This window comes from Mycetomoellerius zeteki, unplaced genomic scaffold, assembly GCF_001594055.1.
Source record: "Mycetomoellerius zeteki isolate Tzet28-1 unplaced genomic scaffold, Tzet1.0 scaffold122, whole genome shotgun sequence".
NCBI lineage: Eukaryota > Metazoa > Arthropoda > Insecta > Hymenoptera > Formicidae > Mycetomoellerius > Mycetomoellerius zeteki.
Genome location: NW_017256147.1, coordinates 1200558 through 1228441, shown reverse-complemented (window position 1 = coordinate 1228441; position 27884 = coordinate 1200558). Strand labels below are relative to the sequence as shown.

Sequence of the window (27884 nt, the reverse complement as noted above, 5' to 3'; positions counted from 1 at the left end):
AATCGTTCTATCAACACGACGACTCGTAAGAACAGATCTCTAGGACTGCGTCCGTATCCTAAGCTTACGTCGTAGGCTCTTGAGCTACCGTGTACAGATTGTGACAGGACGGAATAATGCATCCAAGCGGTTTACGGTGTTTACAGTAACTTGATATGTTTCTTGCGCTTTTTCCGCCTGTCTAACGTAAAGCGACACGCGATAAGATTCCCGCGGAAAATAGGTCATACCGATAGAAAATCAACTGAGTTCCATTCTTCGAAATTTTCGCCGCGATGTGACTCAATGAACATGAAGTAAGAAACTTGTTTTTTATAATAGAAAATCTTTAAATTCTATTTAATTAAAATAAGTTTCCTCTTATATATATAAAATAGAAAAGTTAGGACAGGATAGAAGAATGTATAAGCAAATCACGAAAATTTGAAGATTAGGAACTTAGTTCCACAAAGAATGGATCTCTATCTATTCCTTCTGTATAACTCGCTTATTCCCTGGCAGGAAAAATACTGTTTTCATATGTAGACCCACATTGATATCTTACGTGCTTCTCTCGCAAGAAAAAAATGCGAGGAACTCCGACTGTTAACGTGACTGATAACGACATTCCTTGATCAAGAATACCATTTCCCGACATATGATTATTTCATAGTGACGATTGTCTTTTGTCTTTAAAAAAGATAGAGTATTATAAATTCAAAGGAAAACACTATTATTATTGAATAAATATGACCAATTGTCGTATTTATAATCTTTAAATTATAATTGATAAAATGTTTTAAAATGCAAAAATTCGTATCAATTTATAAAAAACCATTGATGAAATCGACGTGCATTTCTTCGTATTAACATCACAAATATCCAATAAATTTAAGAGCCTAATGAGATAGCAAATTTTTCCTCTTATTTAATAAGCTCGAAATTGAAGAAAATACATGAAAACATTTAATGTTTCTTCTAAAATATAATAATTCTTCAAATTTAAAGAAGCAAAAATGCGTTTCTAGATTCTTCCCTCCAATACATGATGACAACGATTGCTGAGACATTGCCATTCGGCATGCAATAAATATGTGATACAAACTGAATAATTCTAAGATCGCCACATTTTTAAATACACGTCTTGCATAAGAACTACGCGCAATAAAATGCACTTTTTGTCTCTGCGCCGCGCGGTGTTTTCGTGACCGTTTCACGAACGCGATGATGAGGTCTCATATTAAGAACGCGGATCGAGGATCGAAGTGATTCGATAGCTTTTGAGTAACAGTGGCGGAAGTTCCACGTTTCTAGAGCACGAGAGCGAATTTTACATCGCCATGCATTCCTTAGCACCACCAAATATTGACAAGTGTATTACTTATCTATCATCGACTCATTCTGGTCCTGCTGAGAAAGATGGAAGCCAGATTTCAGCCTGGAGAGACGCATTACACTCGGCATTACCTTGAGGAGAAGCATCCGCAAGATGGAGTCGACGCCCGGCATCTCCACTTCATCGTGGAAGTTGTGTCCATACCCACCGTTTCATTAAGGTCGTGCTTCAACCTTGACCTCCTTGTGACCAAACGCGGTTCCACATTCCGGACTTACCGCCGAGAACACGTTTTCCTCGCCCGCATCGTCGAAGACGGGGAAGAGTGCCGCGACTGTTCATTGATCTCGGCAGCTCATTAATCTCTATCTCTAGTAGAGGAAAAGGTATTCGCGAAATCGGTCGATCGGATCTTCCGGCCATCGTCTCGATTCCCCCGTCGACGAGCCGAGAAAGCGGCGCGAGGACTTTTAAGGAGGGACGACTACGTCGATGTTAATCGTCGCTCACAGATGCGTGATGATGATCTCGTCGTCGAGATCATCCTTTTCGTCGTCGGTTTCTTCCAGCTGATTCGCCTCGGCGGCTGCTTGGGCAGCCTTCGGATCCTCGGCGATCGCTTTGAGCCGCCGTTGCTTGCGTCTGTGCAGCAACTCGACGATGATGTAGCCTATGGTACCAATGATCAGCACCGTCAGCATCACATATAGCTTCATACGGGCGCAGAGATGTGTGCTATACGCGTAGGCGATCACAAAGCCGGCACTCTCCCACAGCCTGTAGTTCGAAAAGGCTGCCTCCTTGTTACGCCTAAATAGCGTACCATAGAGTCCTGTAACAGTCAATATAATAAATAATCGTCGCGGTAATTTGGATAGTAAGGAAAATTTCAAAATAATTTAGCATCTAAAAAATTTATCTACACAAAATTTCCACGATTAAAAGTATTGATATTAGAGGTGACAATTTTTTTATTCGGTTACATTAATGATCTTTCAAGCAAAATAGAAAAATAAAAATATATTCGGAAAATCTCTCTTCCTCTCTTTTTTTATTCATTAGGAAATCCCTGGATTTACGTTACATTACATATTGGACATTAGGAATTCGTGCACTTAACTAAAACATAAACGATTTAAATGATCTCATTTGTTGCGGATTAACTTGGCAGGTGCTTTTATCGGATCCGCGACTACAAATAGGTGCATCCAGGTACTACATTATGCACCGAGGTCGATCGTTTTGCGTTCATCCTATTTGACGGCGAGATAACGAGCTCACAGATGGATCGAATCCTTGACTCGGCACTCTCTAGATGCGCTTTCAGAAAGCACGTAACAGCGATAATAATAGTGCTGCCGATGATGCACGAGATGCCGCATTAAGGAAATAAATTACTCAAATGGAAGCGGGAAATCCGTGGGAAAGAATATATGAGAGTGTACATATTTGAGTCTATTATTATGACGATAGTCTTAATCGCTAAAAAGGTTTATATTTCAATTAAAAAGAATGTACTGAAACTTAAAATAGAATTTTTCATCTGATTTTCAAAACTGTACAATAACAACTTATTTTAACATGAAAAGCTTCGAAATTCCTCGAAGAAAATTTCTGCTGTATATTGGTTGCTATAATTTCGGAGATTTTTCTGTGACACTTTTTAGAAGTATTCTTAGCTAATAATTAACGTTGCTTATTATTGTTTAACACGCTAAATTAGAAGTTCTCACGGTACGCACAATTAACCGGATGTAAAGCAAATACAGTTGTCTACGTTGTATGCTTTTGTATACACGTAGTTAAATAGATTTGCATATCGGTTTCTGCAAAATAACGTGACTCAGAACAGATTGAAACGGCGGAGAGTGAATAATCCTGCAAAAAAACTGTCAAGGCAAAAATATGAGACTCGCTTTTCAGACGTGTAGGTCCGTGCAGAAGCTCTAATTATATACAAAGACAAATCCTGATGTACGCAAGCAACGCGAAATTACTGTGTGCTATTCGATTATTTACTATACACGCGAACCGCGGCTGTAAATGCAAGCGAAAATTGTATCAAAATTATTAAAGCATCGCTCAAATTTTTTCCGACTCAGAAAAAAAGAGGACACAATTTATCTAATAAAAAAATTTTTAATTTATATTTTTTGATAAGGATATCTTTTTTTTTATAACTACAAACGTGATGATGTCGAGACATACAATGAATATGGAATATGAATCGAAATGTCCTTGAATGTGAATCAAACCCTGGAACTAAGTATGAGAGATAAGTATTGAATTTTTTAATACATTATCTCTGAATTTTTTATATATTTCTTTATATTTTTTTAATGATCAACGAATAAGAGGAATAATCGTCTTCCTTTGATGCTATAACAAGCGCGGATATTTACTCAATTTAATATGAGTAAATTTTTTGCGAGAAGCAAAGAGAACATTTATATTTTTACAGCAAGTACAAAAACGCTGAAAATATTTCTTATTTAGAAAAAATTTAGCATGTGTAGTCTAGAATATTCATTGTCTAGAATATTTTATGCACACTGAAATATTTTACCTCGTCACAAAATTGAGATTCAAAATCATGAATATTTTCTTTAAATGGCTCCTCAGGACGTTCATCTTGAAAAGCACTGTCATAATTATACGTATTTATTAATTTGACCAATTATACGACTGTCACATGTACAAATCATAAAGAAAATTACGTTATAATCGATCAGACAGACGATAATCATAGAAGCAATTTAACCGCTCATTAATTCGCAATTTATTACTTCCTCTTGGCACACGCTTAATTTTTTTATAGATTACGTCATTAAACTTTCTACCTACCATTTTATCAATAATAAGTAATCATTAAAAGGGAAACACTTTTTACGAATGACATCCGCTTGGAAAATCAAAATTTACATAATGCAAAATATCAAAGCCAAGTTTCATAAATTCTACACTGATTGTGAGGAAAATTCCTGGTTGAAAATAGACGAATTAGAGGATTCTATATCAATCAGACTTCTAGTCAAGATAATCAAATGTCCAATTATGATGACTGGAATTCTAATTAATATGATCAGAACCTTCTGGTTCATCCATTTTTAAACAAAAATTTTTCTCAGTTGTGTCAACTCAATAGCGAAGAAATTGGCACATTATCTCTTTTTTTGGACTGGATCGATCAGTGACCTTAACTTTCAGGCCTCAGCAGGACGTTAATATTGATGAGAAGCAATATATCTCCAAATACTCCTTATCGCGAATGCGTTAAAGTCGCTCATCAAGTGTCCGTTTGATCTATCAATATTCGTACTATATTGACTGCGAATAAACAAATGCGAAATATAGCCGGTAAATCTTGATGACGGAGTCGCTGGCTTATGATCAAAATTCATGAATCCGGTTTTCGAGAAGACCCACTGAGTAAACAAATCTATACATCTCTAAAACAATTCCCTATCTCTCGCCGCACTACGAACTTCAATCCGCTAATATTAAATATTTTCTTTAGTCTTGCAATACGATATACAATTTACTTTATTCGATTGTATGAACAATAGAGCGTCACACAAATTATGGATTCCGACATTGAATACTATATAATCTTTTTTGTTCTTGTAATGTGTCATCTGATTCAGGGCGTTCGATTTTGCCAGCCATATGGCTAATAACGTCCGACATATAATATTTTTAACTAATGTTTATTAATATTTTTAGAAATATTTCATTGTTTTAATTAAAATGACTATTATAAAATTAGCACATCAAAAGGATCGACAGTTTTTTAAAATCGTTCCAACCAGCACAGTATCTTTTCTCACGTAAAAGATTTTTTAAGTTTTTTCTCGCAACATATTAGCTGACATTAACATGTAGTTTTACACTCACCGTTAACCTGCGTCTGCCACACGGCATCGCCCACACCCCACAGTCCTGAGACCGAGAAAAAGACATAAGGATTGTCGGGATGAGGCTTCCACATGAGGAGAACAACTACGAGAGAGGCATGAACGATGGCACCCAACGCCATCAGTGGCTGTCTGCCGACAAATTTCATTAATGAGCCAAATAGCAAGGAACAGCCGGCGTTAACCACCCCAAAGCAGATCATGACGTAGCCGACTCTGTGGACGCCCAGGGCGCAGGAGATGTATGCCTGGAAAAACACAAAAGAATTCAATTTAATGTCTTTAAAATTAAAATTACAATGTTATTGGCTATGTTGAATCAAATTCAATAGAATACAAAATCAGAGCTATTATAGCTCAGCTGGTTGATGTTTGCTAATAATTTATTAATATGATATAATCGTGAAATTAGTTTAGACGTTTTCACCATAAATGTGGTCCTTTTCAATGAATAAATTAATTAAAATCGCATGTCAACAGTAAAATCTTACGCTAAGAGATCTTCTATCCATTATATTGTCAGTATATGTGGTCTTTGTGATGTGTTTTCTTTGATTTATTAGCGTCCTCATGGTGTGTCAAGTTATAAAATTTGTAGAATAGTGAACAGAGAAATCATAGTTTCCAAATCTGTGATTGCAATATTAACAGAAATTTCGTAGATCTTAAAAGTAATAATGTAACCTTCCTTTTTGACAGAACATTGACGAATTAATGTCTTTATTTTTTTTTTTTAATCAAAGGTAGTCTTCTGAATTCGAACGTTGCAAAAATTTTTGATATATCAGATAGATAATTGAAACATACGTATATTATTAGAAATTTAAGAAATTGTATGAAAATGATTAACGTTTCTCATCAAATACTAATGATAATGGAATTAATTTTTTGTTACTTTACAATATCCTATCAAAACTTACTATAAAGACAATAAGAAAACGAAAATAAAAGAAATTGATCAACATTTCTTATAGAAAGAAAAGAATTAATGATTTGCAATAAATTATGATTTTGAAACTTCTTTTTCTTTCTCTCTGATATAAAAATCTCTAATATAAATACGTGATGCCATATACATTTTAAATTTGTATACAACATAGTTGCAATATCTGTGAGATGTAATCGGGCTCTTTCATTTCTGTTGCTTACACTCGCTTTCATATACTGACAGGATTTATATATGTACATGTTAATTTGATTTTCAAAGCACAACGATTCTTAATTGGTTTGAATAACTATTAACAGCTTTTACAAGCAAAAGAATATTAAATCTTTTTTTTTCTAAGCTGAATCAATGAGTTTGTTCTGAAGGAAGTTGATATCTGTCTTTGTATGTATTTATAACAGCAATTATAATCCCATCAATCATTGTTGACATAATGAAACGACAAACTGAGATTTAGCTCGAACTTTTTTAACTTGTGGACTTTTTTAGTATCTTTATTACCATCTAAATTCATTATAATGACATAAGATCTTGAGGATATATTATCGAAATGCCGACACGCATGTCCTTGAATCCTTCATTACAAGAATTCTTTTCATTTTTTTCTGTTCTTTTTATGTTATTATATTATTTTTTAATTCTTTTTTTATTCTTTTTACTATTATATTTTTAGGACTATTTAAAACCGCAGCCAGTTTTTCATTTAAAACAAGAATAATAATCAAAATATTATATTGAAAACAAAATATATTTTAGAATTAAGGAAAAAATTTGACGTTGTGTCGAGCGAGATAACATTTGGAACTGCATAGAAAACGACTAAAGCAAAAGAGAAATAGTAACTTTAAAAAGAATTATTATTAGACATTGATATGTCATTAATCATAAAACGGATAAAATTTAATTTTGAGCTACATAGATATTCAATTGCCAACTTTAAATGCACGACGTCAAACATTTTATAAAATGTTTTATGAACACGTTACATACGTTAATCCATATTGATTAACTATCGATATATCAAGCGTCATAAAATGTAACACGAGATTTTAAAGTTGATAGACAATAGAGATTATATGTTTTCGTAAAAGTTATATTCAAAGTAGCCATAAAAATGTCTAGGCGCAATTATCTTTCGCAATATACGAACATCGTACCTTCTCGTCGCTTTAAGCTTCCAAATAAGGTTTACTATTATACTATAGTACTAATCTTGAACGAGACACTTCTTCAATTACTTATATATTTGTAGCATTATCTTGACAGAAGGTGCATTATATATAAAGCGTATTTATCGCGTGATCATTTCATGCTGATCGTTAACGCATAAATGCCCATTTAAACGCAAGACGCCCTTCGTAATATCGGAACCAGAATTTTTACAGCAGGGTCGCAGCCACGCCGAAGGACATTTAATGTCGTCTTACGTCTTACGATAAGTAGCGATTCAACGTTTAATCAGACACGCCGTCATTTTAGACGTCACGGCTACATTATTGCATAAAATAACATATCTTCAATTCTTCCTGTATTATAATTAATATATAAATTGTATAATCTCAGGTACATATTTTAAAGAACGAAGTGATTTATTTGTAATATCGCGCGTAATATATATCCGCTGTAATCTTTTACACCGTGTATGAAAGTTCAATTTTTATTACATTTGTAACAACATTTTCGATGTAGGTGTAAGAACTCCACACGGAATGTATTACGTTGATAGCTTGAAGTGATCTTTTTTTCAAATCAATAAAATTTGCATTCGAGCATTTCCTTTTCCATACGTAATGTCATATAATATTATATCATCCGTGGCTCTCAAGGTGAGCAACTACCTCATTAAAACAGTTTGATAAGTAAATTTCTGAAACATTAAAAAAAATTTAGTAAAAAAAGTGCGATTAACAAACAAATTTCACTGTTCTGACCAGTAACAACCTATAAATAGGCAAATTATTTCTTCTAAAAATCTAAATATATATAATGTTTTTTGTTGCTTACGTGGACCACATAAAATTCTAAAACTTTTTAACAATGTTTTAAAAAAATTGGAATGAAAGAGTCAGGGGAGCTTATACACTGTTAAAAATTAAAAATAAAATGTTAATTTTAACATTTTTGCATGTTTCAGAAAGTTCACTGTACATCTTTAAGTTGAAATTAATATTTTATTTTTAATAGCGTACATTTAATTAACTCTTCGCGTCAAATTGTGATTAACAGCTCCTACAAGTCGAGTGTAGAGTTTCATTGAACTCGAAATCATCGCATTCTTTTAATATTTTTGCGCAATTCTCCACTGAACGATATCCGTGAACGTTTGAATGGGATTATATGTCCCGAGGCGTTCACGAGATCAGACCGGAGAGAACGGTGACTACGACACGTGCATGCATACACGTGCATGTATGGCATGTTAAGAAATACTGATACACAAGATTCCAGATATGGAAGCGGTATCGCCGGATCGGCGCGAGAATAAGCTTGCAGGGCTATTTATAACAGGTCCAGCGCCACAGCTGACTCAGCAGAGCCTACAACTACCACGTTTTGCTCATTTTTTTTCCTTTTTCTTTTTCTTTCCGTTTCATTTTCTCGGCGCGGATTTAATTGCCCAATTATCCGGCTTCACGAGTCAAAGACGTCGTACGACCTATCGGCGAACCAATTTCGAACGAATCGCAACTCGCGAACCAGAGGTTGTTTTTGCCATAATGCAGGGTCGCTCAATAATGAGGGGGTTCATCCGATGCGACCTTCCTCGATTAATTCCAGTTCCTTACGTGAGACTCAAGCTCTTTTTGTAATTTTCATGTAGATTAATAATGAGCAATATCTGACAGTTTTGCAAAATATACCTAACTCCTCAACAAAACCTACTTTTACATGGAAATAATTCATAAGAAGTAATGTAAAGAAAATACGACATATTCTTGTGCGTTTTATTTTGGAAAAAGCAAACTATCCAGTAGCCTGAAGTGGTTTTACATTGTCTTAAATATTATTTTTCAAGTTTTATAACATTTCAGAAATGATCTTTATGTAGAAAATATACTGGAAAATAAATACTGAATGTTAATAAATATTTATTTTTCTAAGCAAATATTTACTAAATGTAAACATATATTTATTTAATACAAAAACCATTAATTTTATTTAACTATTACTTTTTTATTGAGTAAATATTTATTTACTGTAAGTTTACGTTTAATTATTACTATTTTAAAAAATATGTATTAAGACTCAATAAATTTCTTTTTCAATATACCATTATATGTTTTTGATTGATCATTACAAAAAAGAGCAATTCTAAAGAAATAGCTGGAACTTGGGAATCTCTCTCTCTCTCTCTCTCTCTCTCCGAAGATAAGAAAAGACTGATCCGTTAAAACTGTAGTAGCTTAATCATAATCGTATCGCAAAAAATCAACTAACTCGTTGGCGGCTGCTCGATGCCGCTTCGAGGTGTGTTTTTGCTGACAGTCATGGGATGCCGTATTTGTAACGTTCGAGAGAAGGTAAAGATACGGGATATCGTTGGGCGGGTCGATTACTGGGTAGACAGTATATAAATTACGCAAATCCATCTTTCCAATCGGGAGTGATTAATTTGAACGCGGCCAGTGATTACCGCCGTATTCTTTCTCTCTTTCACCGTATATCCGAGAACTTCTTAGAGAGATTTTTAATTACATTCCCTATACTATATGTAAACAAGTATCGCGCTACATCCTGTATATTTAAATACCTTTTGGTTTAATGATGCTTTTGCTCGCATGTCAGACATACGTACATCACATTAAAAACGTCTGCTGTAAATGTTTCTTTCTTACGCATCTATTTTTTCTTCGGTTAAAAATTTTTTTTTTCTTCTCTTCTTGTCGCTTTTATGGCAAATATATATTTTAATTGAGATATATTTACTTTCTAAATCAATCTCGTATAATTATCACATGACACATTTAATCATTTTTTTCTTTTACAACGTTCTAATTCATCTTTGTTATTATTTTTAGTCAAATTACAAATTGACGTATTTTGTTTCATCACATCTATTTCTTCTTAAAAAATATAAAAGAATAATTTTATCGCAATCTAGATTCCTTTCTTTTAAAAAAGTTTCGTTTTATTAAGATCTCGATTAAGATCAACCGCACATGACTCAAGCTTGGGGATTTTAATGCTCGCACAGCGAGGTGTGCAATGTTTTATCCCGGTACATTTTAACCTTTTCCTATTCTAATGAAAGATATATATCCCGCAATATAATTTTTTAAATACAAAAAATTCTTTTATATTATAATAAACTTTTCAATTTACTTTATTACATGAACACACGACACATATACACATTTTCTAATGGTATAGCTTTAAATCATTATAAAACATATGTCCCATTAATAACAGACTTTGTGTGTTCTATTAATCTGAATTTTTAATCATGCCCTTTGCGTATAAGTCACTTTTCAATAATGTCATCGTTAAAAGAGTTAAACGCACACACAAGCCTAGTGCTTACAAATCTCTCATAGGTATCTCTAATCGACAATATTTCCGGAGGATGATCACGCGTCCTCGTGTGGCCGTCACGCATCGAGAAACCGGCGTTCGACATCTGTGTTCAGCTGATCCAGATCGATTTTTCGTTACGATTTGTTGATCACGACTTACTATCCGAGGCATAGTGCACGAAAAGAAGTTAAGCGAAAGGCTTCTCTTAGAGAAGAAAAATGTGTATAAATATATATACGTATACGTGGCTCTGTTATGATAATGTCATTTTCCACATTATTAAATAATGCAAAAAGATAACAGATTAAAATATTTTATTGTTAATATCACTGTATCTACAATAGTGACCAAATTAGAGAGATTTTATTAACAAAAAAATTGATGTAAAGTATAAACTAAAAATCTAACAGACACATTTCTTATTCGATTGTTTTACCATTCATGAGAATCGAGATTTCCGAATAGAATGTACATTAAAATATATAAAAAGATGTAATAAGCCAAGCATGAAATTACTTATGACGTCAAGTATACAGGCACAAAAACCATCTTAGAATTTAGAATCTGTCGAACGAAAATTGACACTAATTTGATAGAAAGTGGAGCCGGAGCAGTAAATCTCCGCTTCGAAGGCGACTAGTAAAGCAGATTTAAAAAATCTGTAAGGATGTGATACGTATGTACGTCGTCGGTTTCACGATCCTAGCCGGTAATTTCCGTGCCGAGGAAAAGAAAAGTGTCTACCAGCTTCCACGAGTGAGGACTCCTACTATCGATGAAGATAACGAAGATTGTCGTCGCGACTCGCGGTAGTTCAAGATTGGATCGGGAAAGACAGACTCTGGCGCCAGTTAAAGAACGTGCAAAAAGAGAAAATCTATGGACAGACTAACCGGTTACAGAGCTCGATGACCGACCAGAAGCTTCCATTATATATATCCTTATAGCCTCGGGTTTCCTCGGAAGTAGTTTGTCTATAGATTCTCGGAATTCGATCAGGATGTATCCCGAAAAGAATTCCTCTCGCACAATCAAATACAAGTGGAAGGATGATTTCATAATTTTACATAAAAAATGACACTGACTTAATTGTTTTTATTACACTGTTAAATTCATAATGTCAATTTATACCCATGTGAGTTATTTTTAATCATATCTATAGGTCGTCATTGTTCCTACTCAATATGTCATTAATTTAATTAAAACGATGAGTTAAACAATTTAACTTGAGAAAATGTATTAAATTTGAATCAAATTTAGTTTATTATTTATTAATGAATATGTTAATGGACATTTTTACTTTGAAACTAATTCCAAAAATAGTAGATTAATTTAGGTTTTAATACAAATGGAATTTGAAAATAATAAAATGTTATTTAACTTAAGGGATTAGATTACTATTACTCCTTTGATATCTAAGAATAAGTATGGATCAATTAACAGATCTGCAATGATAAGAAATAACGTGCGACACGCTTGAATCATTTCATTCTAGCTCTGACTTTATACCTTGTTCTTTTCGTTTTCTCGCACTACTGACAGCTTTTGTATCGACACGTCTGTCGTTGTACATTTTATAATGAAATATTCCTCCCGGTCGAGATTTTACCGTTTTCGGAGACTGTCGTTCGTCATGACAAATAATTACGTTCGCGACGATTTTAAGTATGTTATCGCGGAGCAGCGCCGATAAATCTTCGAGCGTGGTCTGCAACGCAATAAATACGGCTGTACGTGCCCGGGAATAAGAAAGGAACGCTATAAACGACAATACGGAACTCCGCTTTTTTTATTAGTCTCTTTTTTGCCTCTTCGTTGCCCGATGATGGCTCGAGTTCGGACTGTAATTACAGAGTCAGACCGAGTTGACGTCATTGCGCTTCGTTAATGTCGGATCCTGGTACGAAGCCAAGGACGGCCGTTTCCTTATCAATGCTTCGCGAGAACACGTGGACCCGGGGGGCTTGCAATAAAAGGTCGATACACGGTGCAACCGTGTAGATTGCAAAATGGAATGCCATTGTTTTATCGGCGGCTGCCGTTTACAATGTACGCGAAAGGGAAAGACTGGCGTCGAATTATATATCAGTGAGTGATTGAAATTGACATTAGAAAGTATCGTGCATTTTAACGCATACGAGAAAATAAATCTACCATGATAAATTCGTTCGTATATTTTAGTTAGATCGACAAAGATTATTGTTAATTGCGCAAATAATCCGTTTCAAACTTTTTTTGATGGCAAAAAATTCAACGTTTCTTGCTAATAAGAAAAATTATTAAGAAAAATTGAATTTTTATGACTCCCGTATATTACAAGCTTGTATATTTTAGATCATTAAACCTTTACCAATTATATTTCAAATATTATATCGATTATTTCAAATACTTATAGATATATGATACATGTAAAGATATTTATCTTCCCAACAAATATCAGATCTCACGTAGAAATTGTTTTCCACTAGAAACTGTGATTAAGTTTCCAACATACTGACGTCGACAGATTTAGAAATGATGGTACAGACGCTATGTAAAATTCGTTTATTATTTGAAGAGCTCACCTGCGTGAAATCGGCACCGATGAAAGCCTGTTCCATACCAATCCATATCGTGATGGGTATCAACAGTTGCTGGTAAGGTTTCTTCAGCTGGTAAGCCGTAGCGGAGAGCAATTGGATGCCGCTCAATTCTTGGCTGTCCGATCGCCGTTGCTTCTCGCCGTACCTGGAAAACAATTAGGAATTCTATGAACCCGTATGTCCCCTTGAGAAGTCAGTTAAAATATAATTACGTTTTACCGACTTATTAGCTTATTGAATACAATGAGTTTCTAGCGTAATTAGGTACAAATGTATAGAAATAAATCAAGTGCGCATAGTAATCGGTTCGATTCCGGGAAGACAAAATTGCGACCGTCGAGTGATTCATTCTAATAATACGTTTCAGCGATAATGGGGGAATTTTCATTCACTCGCTTTTCCGCTGTCGGCAAAATCTGTGCAATTTTAATCAATTTTAGATGAGAGAATAGTACGGACATCTACGTTTGTTAAAGTTAACATATAGCATTTGTGTCTGACATATCTCTCTCTCTCTCTCTCTCTCTCTCTCTCTCTTTCTGTGTCAAAATGTAAAATTATTGTTTATTGTTTTTAGAAGAATTTTTACGCAGTTTATAATAGCATTGACTTTTAATTACTCTCATTATTCAAGTACTTATTTTTCTCTTTTTATAAAATTATTTGATATTTATTTCGGGATGACAATGATTACTGAAAAAAAGATTGGCTGCTGCAGCAAATTAGATGGTAAAATATGGCATTTTTAATTGGCTGCAGCAGCCAATTTTTGGTTGCGTTAACCTATTTGCAATGTCAACATAGGATTTCGATAGACTAACGCAACCAAAAATTGACTGCTGCAACCAATTAAAAATGCTATGCCATATTTTACCATCTAATTTGCTGCAGCAGTCAATCTTTTTTTTCAGTGTATGCATACTAGATATTACAGTGATCTGTGCGGTTATATTTTACGTCGAACATAATTTCGTACGATGCACGTAATGCGGCATAAGTCAAGAGTTAGGCGAACAAAAGAGCGGGAAACGCGAATGAACAATGATAACCAGCTGCCGTTCAGAACGTATGATTTTCCGGCAGACTTTTGCGCCGCTATTCGCAAAGAGGAAGAGCACGTTCGCTCGGATGGGGATTAATGACGATCGCGATTAATTATCATCGCGATTGTACCATCCATGTACTTATTCAGTGTCCGTGCAGCGTGAGCCACGCGGAAACAAGTTGCGTAATTAGCAAACTTCCACTGCCATTGAACGGTGCCGCGTGTTCATTCATTGTTTTGTGTTACGAATAGATAAACGAATATTGGGTGACGATCCGATTCACATTTTATATTATCCGTAATAAATCAGCGATTGGATGGAATAGTTATATCTAATTACTTTTTAATTTGATTATTTTTTGCACAGTATTTTTTCACGACAATATAAAGTGACACTTAATATTTTAGATTACATCTAAATTATTTTACACAAAAATCATTTTACGTAAAAGATTTATTTTTGCTGACATTAATCTATCAAATGACTGTATTTAATAATTAGCAACGTACATTCTAAAAAAATTCATTGTGCGCATAAAATTTCATTCCATTAATGAGACAATTTAATTATTGTAGGTAACGTAAGATATACATACTATGCGTACTTTTACGCCGATACTTTTCATTGATATGATAAAGAAAGAAAAAAGTCGAAACATCATATCTCGCATTGGCCAAAGTGCTAATCTTTAGTAAAATCGTAGTCTGGAAGATTTATGCGCTGTAAAAGTCGCACGCGGAACGGTACTTCGGTCAATAAAAATTTCGAGATTAACTACGCAGTTGAAACTTGCTTTTGTATAACATTTTTCACGCGAGAATATTCGATATCAATAGCAGATTCAACTAAAAAATTTTAAAAGCTTCAAAAAGCTTTAAAAAATTTTACTCGCATAGCCTGTCCTTATCACAGAATGATAATTGGATCTGAATGCATCTAAAATTTTTCTTATGAGAAATTATACAAAATTTGATTATATCGTTATAATAAATATTCTGAAATATAAAAGGAATATAATGAAATCTTAAAAATTCCTGTTGTATATCACAGAATTAACGGATCACGAGAATGAAAGTTTATTATCGCGTTTTTCGTGGCGACATCCAACGAATATAAGCCCGACACTAAATTTAGCGGACGAACCAGGCAGACGTAATCACCCCTGAAGATCCGCGAGAAGTTAAAGCCCCAGACGGGCGCAATGGCCGATACCGCATCGGTGAGAATTCGCGAAATAAATCTCCTGACACTAAACGCTCGGCATACGCTCGACAGCAAATGTTCTCCACCTTTCCTGAGAACACGTTTGCTGGATTTCTGGGCCCGGCCGAAGCCACGGCCATCGTTGGCAGCCGTAGAGAGCGTAGTTCGAATCGACACTTATGCAAAAACAGGTAGGTACCGCACGACTCTCTTTAAGCGGAAGGAGACGTCGAAAGGATGTGGGACGATGTGATCTTTGACGTGATCTTCAGAGTGATCTTCGATATATTTTACACGGTGATATACACATTAGTCCATATTGCTTTCGAATCGTGTATCGTCATTAATCGCGCCTATTGATAGCTTGAGCGATTGTGACAAGTGATTATTCATCTTTATCATATTCGATGAATCATATCTGTAAACGTCACGTTTTTTTATCTCTTGTACAAACGACGTATTTCCGTACGCGAATATTCGTTAAAATAAAGAGAAATCATCATCTAATACATGTGCCTAGTAGAAGGATACACTGAAAAAAAAGATTGGCTGCTGCAGCAAATTAGATGGTAAAATATGGCATAACATTTTTAATTGATTACAGCAGCCAATTAAAAATGCTATACCATATTTTACCATATAATTTGCTGCAGCAGCCAACCTTTTTTTTCAGTGTATGAATATCTCGTTAGACAAAACTGATTAGTATGATAACGATTAATTTATTTTACTCCACGAATTCTGGAGGAATTCATATTCATTTTTAAGAAAGTTTGTCAGCGAAAATTGCCTGATTGTAGATTATATATTTAATTGACGAAAAGTGCTGTCAATTTTTAGATCTATCTATTTCGTTCACTATTTTTAAACCTTACAATGTCAATCATATCAGCTAATTTACTTTCATGATTCCAGGCGAAGCTGTAATATAAATTAAAAACAAAATTAATTTTCAATTTAATTACAATAATAATTTTTAAAATGAACAAAGCCATCTTAATTTATTAGTCTTCTATTTCAATATAATTATTTGTAGGATTTTGTATTTTTTTCAAAAAGAAATAGCGTTAAATTATTTAGAAAAGCTACAAGATGTATCATTTTATGCCTCATTATTACTGGAAGAAAAGAACTTTCTTGCCACATTAATAATTACAGTAGTAACGCGACAAATATTGATATTTCCGAGCACATTTGTGGCACGTGCACATTTTCTTCAATTGTCACGTGCGCGAGTGTCGCGCAATGCACTTACATTGTCCCCATACCGGAAAATCAATTTGACTCGTACTCGTAATTTCTATGAATTCACGCTACATCATTCGCGAAAACCACAGCCTCTCTTCTCGAATGGAGAGAACAGAACGAATCGATGTACGTTGCATACATATTATAAATACACTTTGCGAACATCGTGAGCGGATTTATGCACGCACGAGTCGCCACGCGTTAATCCAGATACATAATTCAAAAACTTGAACAATTTAATGGACTTCAAGCAGTCAGTGCAAAAAAGTACATTACATTATAGAGCGTGATTACCATTACTAATTTTCCTTCTCTTGCGTTCTTTACCGATTATGCGCAATTTTTGTACTTGGCTACGAAAACGTTTATGTCACTGTAACCTAAGAATTTTTCTTCTCGCATTTTTCAACCAAAGTTGCATTTTCACGAACATAGTTCCGCTGCGCTTTCCAACGTGCACAGACCAGAACTGTTATGATGCAGCCTTGGAAGCAATGCAAATGGAAGATAGCGGAGATGTCTCAGCCGCGATCTGCGTACGGATCTAATACACTCGTTTCTTACGTAACATTTCCCGTATAATATGCAGACATCACGGACGATGCTGTCATTACGACGAATGACGGTGGAAAGAAAGAGAGCGAGAGATCGACAACATGTAAGTACTCATAATACGCTCAGATCTTTCGATATTTTATGGACAATACGTCCCGAAGAGAAAGTTCAACGGACGACTTTGTTTGCGAAATTAATTCCGACAAATTGATTCGATTAAACACTCTTCCTCTTTTCTTCCATCGCGAATTAAATTTTTAGAATCGATAAAATATATATATTATTAATTATTATATATTATTATCCGTAAGATTGCGAATTAAAAACGGCGAAAAGAAGCGAGAGATACATTATAAAATAATTATAGCAACGAGCTTAATTTATTACTTATTATTATTCAATTTGTAACGCAAGATTAAATTGATTTCCTAAGAGGAAATGTACATAACTTATATATTTAGCACATCGATTTCGATATAATTTACGGTCATCGCAGTCTCGTTCTGCGGTTCGCTTTCCTCGACAACGCAGTAAACGTTATGCAGGTCAGAATTGTCTTTCTCTTAATAATATCGCCTTTCGAGTTGCAATGATGTAGTCACGTTTGTTGCTGTGCGTTAACAAACTGGCAACTGCACTCGCTAAACAGGTTCACTATTTCTCGAACCTGTCAGCATGTCAATGATGTATTTCATTTAGAGGAGATAAGTATAGAGCACCTGTGTTTTAATCATAATTACTCGTATTCTCGTATACTTCATATATCTCAAGATATTTAATAATTATTTTTTTAATCTTATTATATTAATTTTGAAAAAGTATAAATAAAGATATATTAATTGTTTAGATATCAATAAGATATATTCAATTTAAAAAAAATAAATATTTAAAATACATTTCTGCATATTAAATGGTATTTCAAAATTTCCTTATATATAGTAATAAAATATTTTTTCTCTTTAAATCTAAACGTCCAATTAGTCTATTAATTTAAAGACTTTCTGAGACTATCATCGCTAATAATGCTTGTACATCGAGCAGACACGCAATGCGTTTAAGACCGTCGAAGTACCGGATATCGAAAGTGAGTCAAGTATTCTTGACATGCGGTATATTTTGTATACATATATTTGTTTAATGTTCGGTATACGCGTCTATCTACGACCGAGGATAAATTAGCGGCATGCATATGCACCGAGTCGACCGGAAAGAGATACGTGAGCGAGGGAAACGTCAGTTTTCCTAACTGCACCGGTATTATGCGCGCTATACGATCGCGCGCGCTGCGTTTCATCGTGGGCGATTATCGAACGGCGAGTATCTTCGTAAGCGATCGCATGAATGAAGCGCGCCAGCGCTCGTGCATCATGATACATCGGTTTGCAGATTACGCAACGTCGGCAATCGCGAGATTTTAATGCTTGGAGAGAGAGAAGCGGAAAGAGACACTGTGATTTAGACATCGGCACAACCTGTCTCTCAAAAGAATCATTAATGGAAAAATACGAGGATGCATTTAACGAGAGAGAATTGAGATCATGCATTGGATAGATTAATAGTACGACAAAATTACGGATTAAAACAAACTATAAAATATTCGAATTTTCTTTCAATAATTAATTGTAAAAAGATGTATACAATTATAATAGGATTCTTAATTTGAGCAACATATTATTATTTTGTTATTTTATTATTTTTTCAATTTTCATAATTTTCTCAAACACGCGATAGTTGTGTTTGTGTACGAGAGAAATACATTTTTCTCCTGGAGCGATAACGTAAAGAAGTGCTATTTAGCAACAGATTTTAAGCGAGAACACGAGCAGCATATGAGAAGTTGTATCGATACGTGCCGTCGCGTGTCCCAGATACATTCGTTTCGCCGCAAACTACGATAAATGCAATACAGAGTGTCACTGCGAAACCTTCTTTTCAATTGCAAATATTAGTATAAATTAATTTAAAAATTGATTTTATTTATTCGCTAATTAAGCAATTCAAAATTAGATTTTTGCAAAATTAAAATTTAAAATAACGTATAACAAATCTGAGATTATTTTTTTATCTTGAAATAATCTTCGCTTTAACATTCTTCTGACTTAATTGAAACATGAAATACAAGCAATTAGAAGATTGCAATAAATGATGATTTTGTATAGAATTTTTTCTATGGAAAACAATGCAAAAGATTTTTTAAGTATTCATTGTCGAAAGTATCACACTTCTAAATCACCGTATACGTGACGAAGATATTGTAACTACAGGCGTTGCTTTATCGTCGTCTTTTTGTAGTGTTGACATCGCGAGTTTCACGTTATCAAAAACCTGCGCCAACACACGTAAATCAGAGAAGGCGTGACCTTGCGAAGAAACAATTTATGAATTACGGCTCTGCGGCCGTAAATTTTCCTAGCAGTTAAGGATGTATAGTTACAGAGTTTCGGACAGATTCATCATCAGAATGATAAAAGCGAGCATAACGAAAGAGAACTGTGATAGAGAATCTCGAAGATACTTTTCAGCCTATTAAAATGCAGAAAATAATGAAATTGTACGAATAATGAAAATCTTAGTAACTACTCGTATTTATAAAAAAAAGTATCGGATTGTTACGAGATAGATAAAAATTTGCTAATCTTAATTATAAATTATTAATTTTAATATTTATGAGAAATTTCAGGTAAAAATTATGGTAAATAAAGATATTTGTATAATTATCACTTGCATTTAAATTACAATACTAATATTGGCGTCATGCGTCATCACGAATGTGTAATATTGCTGTGTAGCTCATTTATGTATATTTATATCATTTTTTACATTTTGTATGTATAAAAATATTTCGCGCGCGCATAATTAATTTTTTTATTAAATATATAACATTAATAAAACCTATATATATATATCTTAAAACATTAAGAGATCATATAAACAAATTATATTCATTAAAATTGAGGAAGGAAATAAATTAAAACATAAAAGTCCGCATAAAAAAAAAATCAAAACGGTATATACAGAAATATGTTATCGCGGAAGTCATGGAATCGTAACACCATAATTACAACCGCGAATAAATCTGGCATGATAGCATCTATCAATTCAAAATAATTACGAACGTAATGCTCCAACGCGTTTGTTCCTTCTGCGCGAGGAGTTCTAGTCGACTGATTTGCAGGGTTTCGTCGCATTGACTGAAACCTTGATGTCGCGCGATGAGAAAAGTAACATATATTTCAACACAGTAAACACATATTTCAACGCAGCTGTTCATAAAAACAATTCATTAAATAGATCGGCCGAGTGTGCTTAGAAAATAAGATCTATAGCTTCTATGGGGACAGGCTAACGCATTTTTCTTCTCTATTGCCGTATTCGATAGAATTGTTTTTAACGTCACGCCTATATTAATGATGTCTCTATCGATTTCTCACAATCAGTGATGGAAGATCGACTGTATTAATTGCGAACGGAGTAGTTAGTGTGTGTCAGAGCGTTGTGCGTAACTGACAGAGGCATGTATTTTCCAAGACTTTGTAACGTCGAGTTGTAATCTAATCTTCGGCCCGATAATAATTTGGCGGGCAACATATCATTAAGAGTTGCTTACATCCGGACGGACACATGTCCTTGAGCACCTCCTCACGACAGGATGAGTACGAGAACGATTCTATCGGTAACAGAAATGAAATGACAGTGACGACTCCATAAATAATATTGTGACACATACATATATTTAAAGTGTTTTACGAGATGACGCGGCTATATCATATCGATATATTTCATTATTTTGACATCCCACACATTATCAGATTATTTCTTTTTTAGGTGTATCTAGCCATTTTGCAATTTTTAAATATTTTTAATTATATTTTCTGTAATTAATTATGAATGCAATAATTATTCCATCAATTCATCCAAAGAAAATTATTATGTTCTCCATGTTCATGAGTCAATCCTTTCATTCAATGCTAATTATAAATTTATATTTCCGTTTTATTACGGTGAGTGATAAATATATCTCTAGGATTATTAATTCTAACATCAAGGTTGGCATTCTGTTGCAATCGATTTATCAATTTTTTTCCGTCGACCGATGCCCCTGGATATTTTTTTAATATGATTCTGATAAGTCGTAAAGTCTCAAGTTAATTATGCTTGGTAATCGATGTAAAAATACAATATAAAAATTTTTTCCAGTATAGACCAGTCGTGTTGCTGTGTAACATGCTGAAGGATGGCGTTGACGCAACGCGAAGAGCCTCCAGAAACTTATCCACTTTTAATAAGTACGGTTCACGCTACGTGTAGCGTTATGCAACTGTCGGCGCATCCTGTCGGATGTACGCTATTTCGCAATCATAAGCAGAGCATTGGTTACAGCTATCCGATACGGAGGAGATAGGGGAGAGGAAATTCGGGCTGATGTTTCGCGGATCACGTCTATCAAACTGCGTTTCGTAATACCGCAAGAGCTCGACTGCTCTTCTGCTCCTCAATTTTATACTCCGATGATAAGTCATTGACGATATGTAGTCGCTAAACTAGTAATTACTGACGATACACTGTGAAAACGGCCATAACTTAGTTGCTCACCGTCTTTGAAAAAAATAATAGCAAAGAGGCGGCCGCTTTTAAAAAGTATGATTTTTAAATTTTCCAATCTATCTAATAACCCGCGTAACGTTGGTAACATGATAAATCGCGATGAGTATAACCATAATTGAGTTGATTATTGTAGAAAGAGACAGCCAGAGAAAACGTGAGTTAACTTCTTCTATCGCGAATCAGATGAATTAATTTCCTTTTCCTAGGAAACTGTATATATCGCGTGGCAAAATTAAAAATGACTGAAAAAGTTCAAATTACATTCTATACAGTGATTCTAAGAAACAGAACTTTTTCTAAACGAGGACTTTTCGCGGCTTCGATTATCATATGCTAATTTTATGACGAAACGATATGTCTTTTCCCGGCCACAGACGGTCAATGACATCGCGCAAAAACAATGCTATGTTCTTATCAAATTGAGAGGAAAAAATATTTTACTCTCTCGTTCGGTCGTTTACACTTGGAATAGCCGGGCGACGAAAATCCAACGCGATTGCATGACATCTGTATGACTATATACTAAGTATATTCGTAAAACACTCGTACGGGCGATGATAGTCTGAGCTACGTAATTCAGTGCAAAATCGCGGATAAAATATATCATTGTCAGTGATCGTGCTCACTGATAAGACAGCACGAATGGCAGAGGCAGCTTCTTTTGTTAACCGTGCCGCGCATGTCACCTTTCATGCGGCGCATAATTACGGCGTGCTCAACCTCTGCAACTAAGCTTCATTGTTGATTTAACGCGCAATTATAAACCTCTTTGTGGCGAACGGATTTCGCATCCTACTCACATAGATCAGAATAGATACAGACAGAACGAAGTATTTGTTTCATCTATCTGGGAATACGTAGTAACATTCGCTAATCCGCTAACTGTTTTGCAAACTGAAAGTAATGTTTATAATACGATTGCAAAACTGAGTTTTGCAAACTGAAAATAATACGATTGCAAAACTCAGTTTTGCAATCGTATTATTTAATAGAATGATCTAATACTTTTATATCTATTTAAAAAAGTGACGCATATTATAAAAGCCATTGAAAAAATAAAATAGGTAGAGCGAAAATATACATTTAATTTGGTTTCGTTTAATCTTGTTTTAACAAAAATTTGAATAAAGGTTATCATTTTTCGTAACTCACATTTTCAATGTGACAATAAGATATTTTAATAATTAAATAAGTCTCGAATTAAATACGTATTAAATATGTATTAAAATTCTCGCTAAATATTAATTGGAAAATAAAATTTTATGAGCAGAATTAAATCTTTAACGTTGAATAATTCAAGTTAAAACTTTCTTTAAATATTCACCCAAGAATTATTCATTCAGGATTCGAAGAATATATTTTCGGTTTCATTTTTTCGGTTTTTAAATATACATTATAATATAACAAATACATGTATGATTTTTAATTTATAACAATGACCTAAAAGGAAAATATATCTTAATTTTTTCGCCTTTTATTCCTTCTTCAAAGAGAATTGATAATAAGTAACTAATCGGTATCATGATGCAATATATTAAACATGAGTGCTCCAATAGCAGCATGAAGATTTGTATTATCGATAAACACAAGTTGATATGGCTACTGTGTACATAAATATGTAATTCGATCGATTAACATTTGGCGCGTTATCTCTAATTATCATATAAAAATGTAGAGAAGTCTGATTTATTAAGCTCGACTACTCTCTAACGTTTCTTAACGACTGGCCTTGCCTGTGCGACGTATTATTCTGTTACGAGATATTACGATGTCGACTTGATATTTATTGCAAGCAATAAAAACGAGTGATTAACATCGCGACCGATGGCTTTCGTATCCATATATTCGGTACTCACCTAGAGAGGGGATCGACGAACAGAGCGACGATGATCACTGCGACGATGACGCACGTGAGGTAGATCGCGGAGATTTCATAGATCTCCGACTCCGGTGGTCGCTCCAGGTTCTCGTGACCTCCGTTGCCAAGGACGCAGAAATCCGCACCGCACAACTTGATTTTGTCCCAGCTACTGGTTGTGCTATTGCCATCGTCAGAATGTCCGCCATCGCTCAATACTGTAATTTAAAAGTGATCCCTGAGTGGTTTCGAACGTTTACACTTTCTCTATTAAACTTTTCCAAATTTAACTCAAAAACGGAAAACAAAACAGCAAGGAAGATTAAAAGCCTCCATTCTTAAATTAATAAAGATTTAATTTTTCTTTATTAGTGCTAAATGGTTTAATTTCATTTTGATAGAATGTTTTTACAATAATAAGTTTTTTATAACTTTTACAAGGAAAAGCAGTCTTGTTTTACTACACTTTTGTGATTAAAGAGCATGATTACGACTATTTATGAAAATGCAGTTAAAAGAAAAAAATAAATTTAAATTATGCGACTTGAAAATAATTATTGTTCTTTATATTTTGCATCGGTGAAGATATTTTTATGTTAACCTTCTAAAACAAAAAACAATTTTTGTTAAATATTGTTACATTTATAATTAAAAATATTCATATAAATGTGTACATGCAAATGTAACAGTTGTGACTTTTGTAAATTTTTATTAAAAATATACAATTATTAATGAAAGAACTAAAAAAGAATTACACAGTATTTTTGAGTGATTTTAAAATTAGCAATGAATTAACTGCATAACGTTCGACATAATTACAGTGTTCTTCGATCATTCTGCAAAGTTCAAGATCTGAATTTCTCCTCGCGATGCAAGTTTGTATGGGGAAGCTGTTTTATAGTCGTCGTATATATTACGTTCGAGAAATAAAATCGGTAGGAGGATATCGACGTGAAGGGTTACCTGGAAACTACGTGTACTCTTGGACAACGCGGAGAACGCGTAACAATTTATTACCAAGTCGATTATGCTGGTTCGAAGCGAGTGCTCGAAGAGTCGCACGGTAAACGTGTGTGCAAACGATAAATCGAGAGGTCAACCTGTTACGCCGTACCGGAAACTGACATACCGGTCTCGTCGCGAGAAGAGAACGAGACGCGCGCGTAAAGCGAAGCTAGACACTTCATAAATCAATATTTCATGGACGAGTTTCACCGCCGAAGAATCTTCCCTAATCGATTTTGCGGATTCGCGGTTTAGCGCATTATGCACGCTACGCCTTTCTTTTCACGATCGAAAAATCAATTATGCGCGTCGACTCGTGTCTGAGTGGAGGTGACGACGTACATCGAGGTCACGGTTGTACCCATGGTAGGATCCATTCTATACCTTTATTCACGGCGCGTGAAGTCAGAGGAGACCTTTGTCGAATGTAAATCACAACTGGTTATCTCTGACAGGGATGCAATAGACATCGCAACCTAGCGTGTCCTGATTGCTTTATTATCGCCATTAAGACAGCCGAGATTGCGAAGTCGTCTTACGCGAAAATTCTGCACGCATTTCACGCAAACGCGAAGAAATCCCGCGATAAACAAAATGTATCATTAACGCACTTTTAGAATTGTCACAAATTCCTCATCTTAAAATTTCATAATTTTTCCTGATTTTCGATATTTTAAAATTTTTTGTAATTTCGTCCTGACTTGGAAACTATTAATTGAAAGATCAATTTAACATAAGCAATATAAATTATTATTAATGTATTAACACTGTTTGCATTTTTAATTATTACGTTGATAGTATTCCTAAACTGCATAGGTGACGTATATTAAACTTCTTTTCAAGAATTTTCATTTTCCAGAACGTTTTGCAAAATTTTCTGATTTTTATCCAACTTTTCTGATCTGATTTTTCAATTTCCTTGACAATTCCCTAATTTCCAGTTTTGCAGCAACCCTAACTGTTCTTATCATATTCGTGATTTTATATCGCCACAAAAGTTATTTTAATCTCAACGGTGGTCCTGTTGAAGAGAAAATTTCGTTAATAAGCAAGGATCACCGATCGGCGAAGCGCAGAGGAGAAATGCTCGCAAATAACCTGAGAAAGAAATTCTCAGACAGCTGTGCAAACACGGCCCACGCACACGAGTGTCGCCAATGAGGAAGTGTACGAGATGCGTTCGAATGCGCTCGTTTGCGAAGAACCTTCTCGAAGGATCTCGTTGATATTCGATGTGTCGAGTCGAATCGGATACATCGACTAGAAATCACGCTACGCGCCCCGAAGTGCAACGACGCTAAAACACATCAACGTGCAACCGGTCATACACGAGTTATTTTCCCGCATGTGATATAATGTGTAACAAAATATACGCGTCTCTACAGGGCTGACATGTATTTGAAATACTTTTATTTTAAAACAGTATTTGTAAGACAATTATTGTATTTTGTATTTCAGCAGAGTACATAAAAATATTTTATATTTTATATTTTGTATTTCAATATTAATAACGAAAGATTGAAAGTATTTTGTATTTCAAATATTAAGATTGACAATTAATCTTATTATTTATGAATTACGAAATACGGAAAATTTTCAATCTTTCGATTTTAAATACAAAATACGTAATACTTTTATATGTGCTCCGCTGAAATAAAAAATACAAAATACACTTAACTGTATTGCAAATATTGTGTTTTAAATAAAAGTATTTCAAATACATGCCCAGCCCAGCACGTCTACGTGACGATAAAACCTTTCCGAGAGTGTCGAGAAATCGTTCAACGCAAATTGCAGCACACGTTACGTTGCGGCGAAAAATTAACGGCCGTGCGCTTCTCGCCGGTTAAATCATCGACCGGAACTACTGACACGTACGACTTTCATCTTCTATCGCCGCGGCGTGCCAGGAATTTTGTTATTCGTAACTTCACACGGACGTTTGAACACTTTCCGGGATAGGAATTAATCGATAACTCTAAGTAAAACCTATCAGCATACCTACAGAAATTTACATTAACTGATTCGTGTGCGTCAATCAGAAGAACTTTCACCGGAGCAGTGCTAATAACATTACGTCATGTTTTGCGATTCTCCCCACTATCGTCACCAATTGTCGGAAATGTCTGTTTTTTTAACGTTATTATCATGCAGGCATGCACGAAGATATGCACGGAAACCGTTCAGTCCAATTATGCGATTGCAAAGTGTATGATTTTACATACAAAGTGTTCTCGATTCGATTTTTCATTAATGTATTGTAGTACATTAATCTCTTAAAATATCATAAACAATTTCTGTCTCAGCATTTTTCAAATTTTATGTAAGTAAAAAATGTTTCGTATTTTTGATATAGAAATGATTGCGAAGTAGAAAATGCTCATTTGTAATCAGATCGTTTTGGCGGAAGGTTAAAGACGCAAAATATATATAAGCATACCAAAATTTACAAATGCAAATGTAACTTTAATCAATTTTACATTCTAATCTTTTTTTAAAAAGCTAATTAATATTTCTGTAATTTTAAACAACTTAAATAAAAAGCAAATTTTTAAAATAAGGTTAAAAAACAAGATAAAATAAAATAATATTTTACTGTTCATTTAAATTCACAATTTTACTTCCTCTGTATTTTCAATATCATGATCTGATTATTAAGATATTAAAACATAATATTAAAATATTATAACGAGTGATGGCCTTCCTCAAAATTTTCTGTGATAAAAAATTGATTCCAAATGTAGCAAAAAATTGGGTCACTGATATTCAGATTGTAGGAACATGCAATTGATTATAATTTATAACTGTACAGATTATTAAGAATTTAATTAGTTCGGCTTTACAAAATTAAAATTATTAAGACTTTAATTTGGCAAAAATAACCCGGATTTTTTAGGATAATTGATCACATTATATAAATGCCATCGGTGCGTGGTATATTTAATCGACTTCTTCCATGATCGATGTCATAATGTATACGAAATTCGTTATCTTCAAGTATGTAATCATTCCACAAAGATCTCGTCGATTTCAAAGAGTTATTCAGTATCCGCCCATGCAATCTGTAACCTTCATGCCACTACCGGACATTC

The 27884-nt window shown here is 34.2% G+C and overlaps 1 protein-coding gene across 1 annotated transcript in view; it reads right to left on the bottom strand.

Annotated features, from left to right (window-relative positions):
- Positions 1-1749: 1749 nt before the first annotated feature.
- The window catches only part of LOC108731245 (UNC93-like protein), a 48732-nt gene continuing 22597 nt past the window's right edge, over positions 1750-27884 (bottom strand). The window contains exons 3-6 of the mRNA XM_018461468.1: positions 23786-24005; positions 13255-13417; positions 5210-5477; positions 1750-2147 (exon numbers count right to left, since the gene is read on the bottom strand). Coding sequence (XP_018316970.1) covers positions 1822-2147; positions 5210-5477; positions 13255-13417; positions 23786-24005 — 977 coding nt within the window. The 3' untranslated portion in view covers positions 1750-1821. The remainder of the gene's footprint in view (positions 2148-5209; positions 5478-13254; positions 13418-23785; positions 24006-27884) is intronic.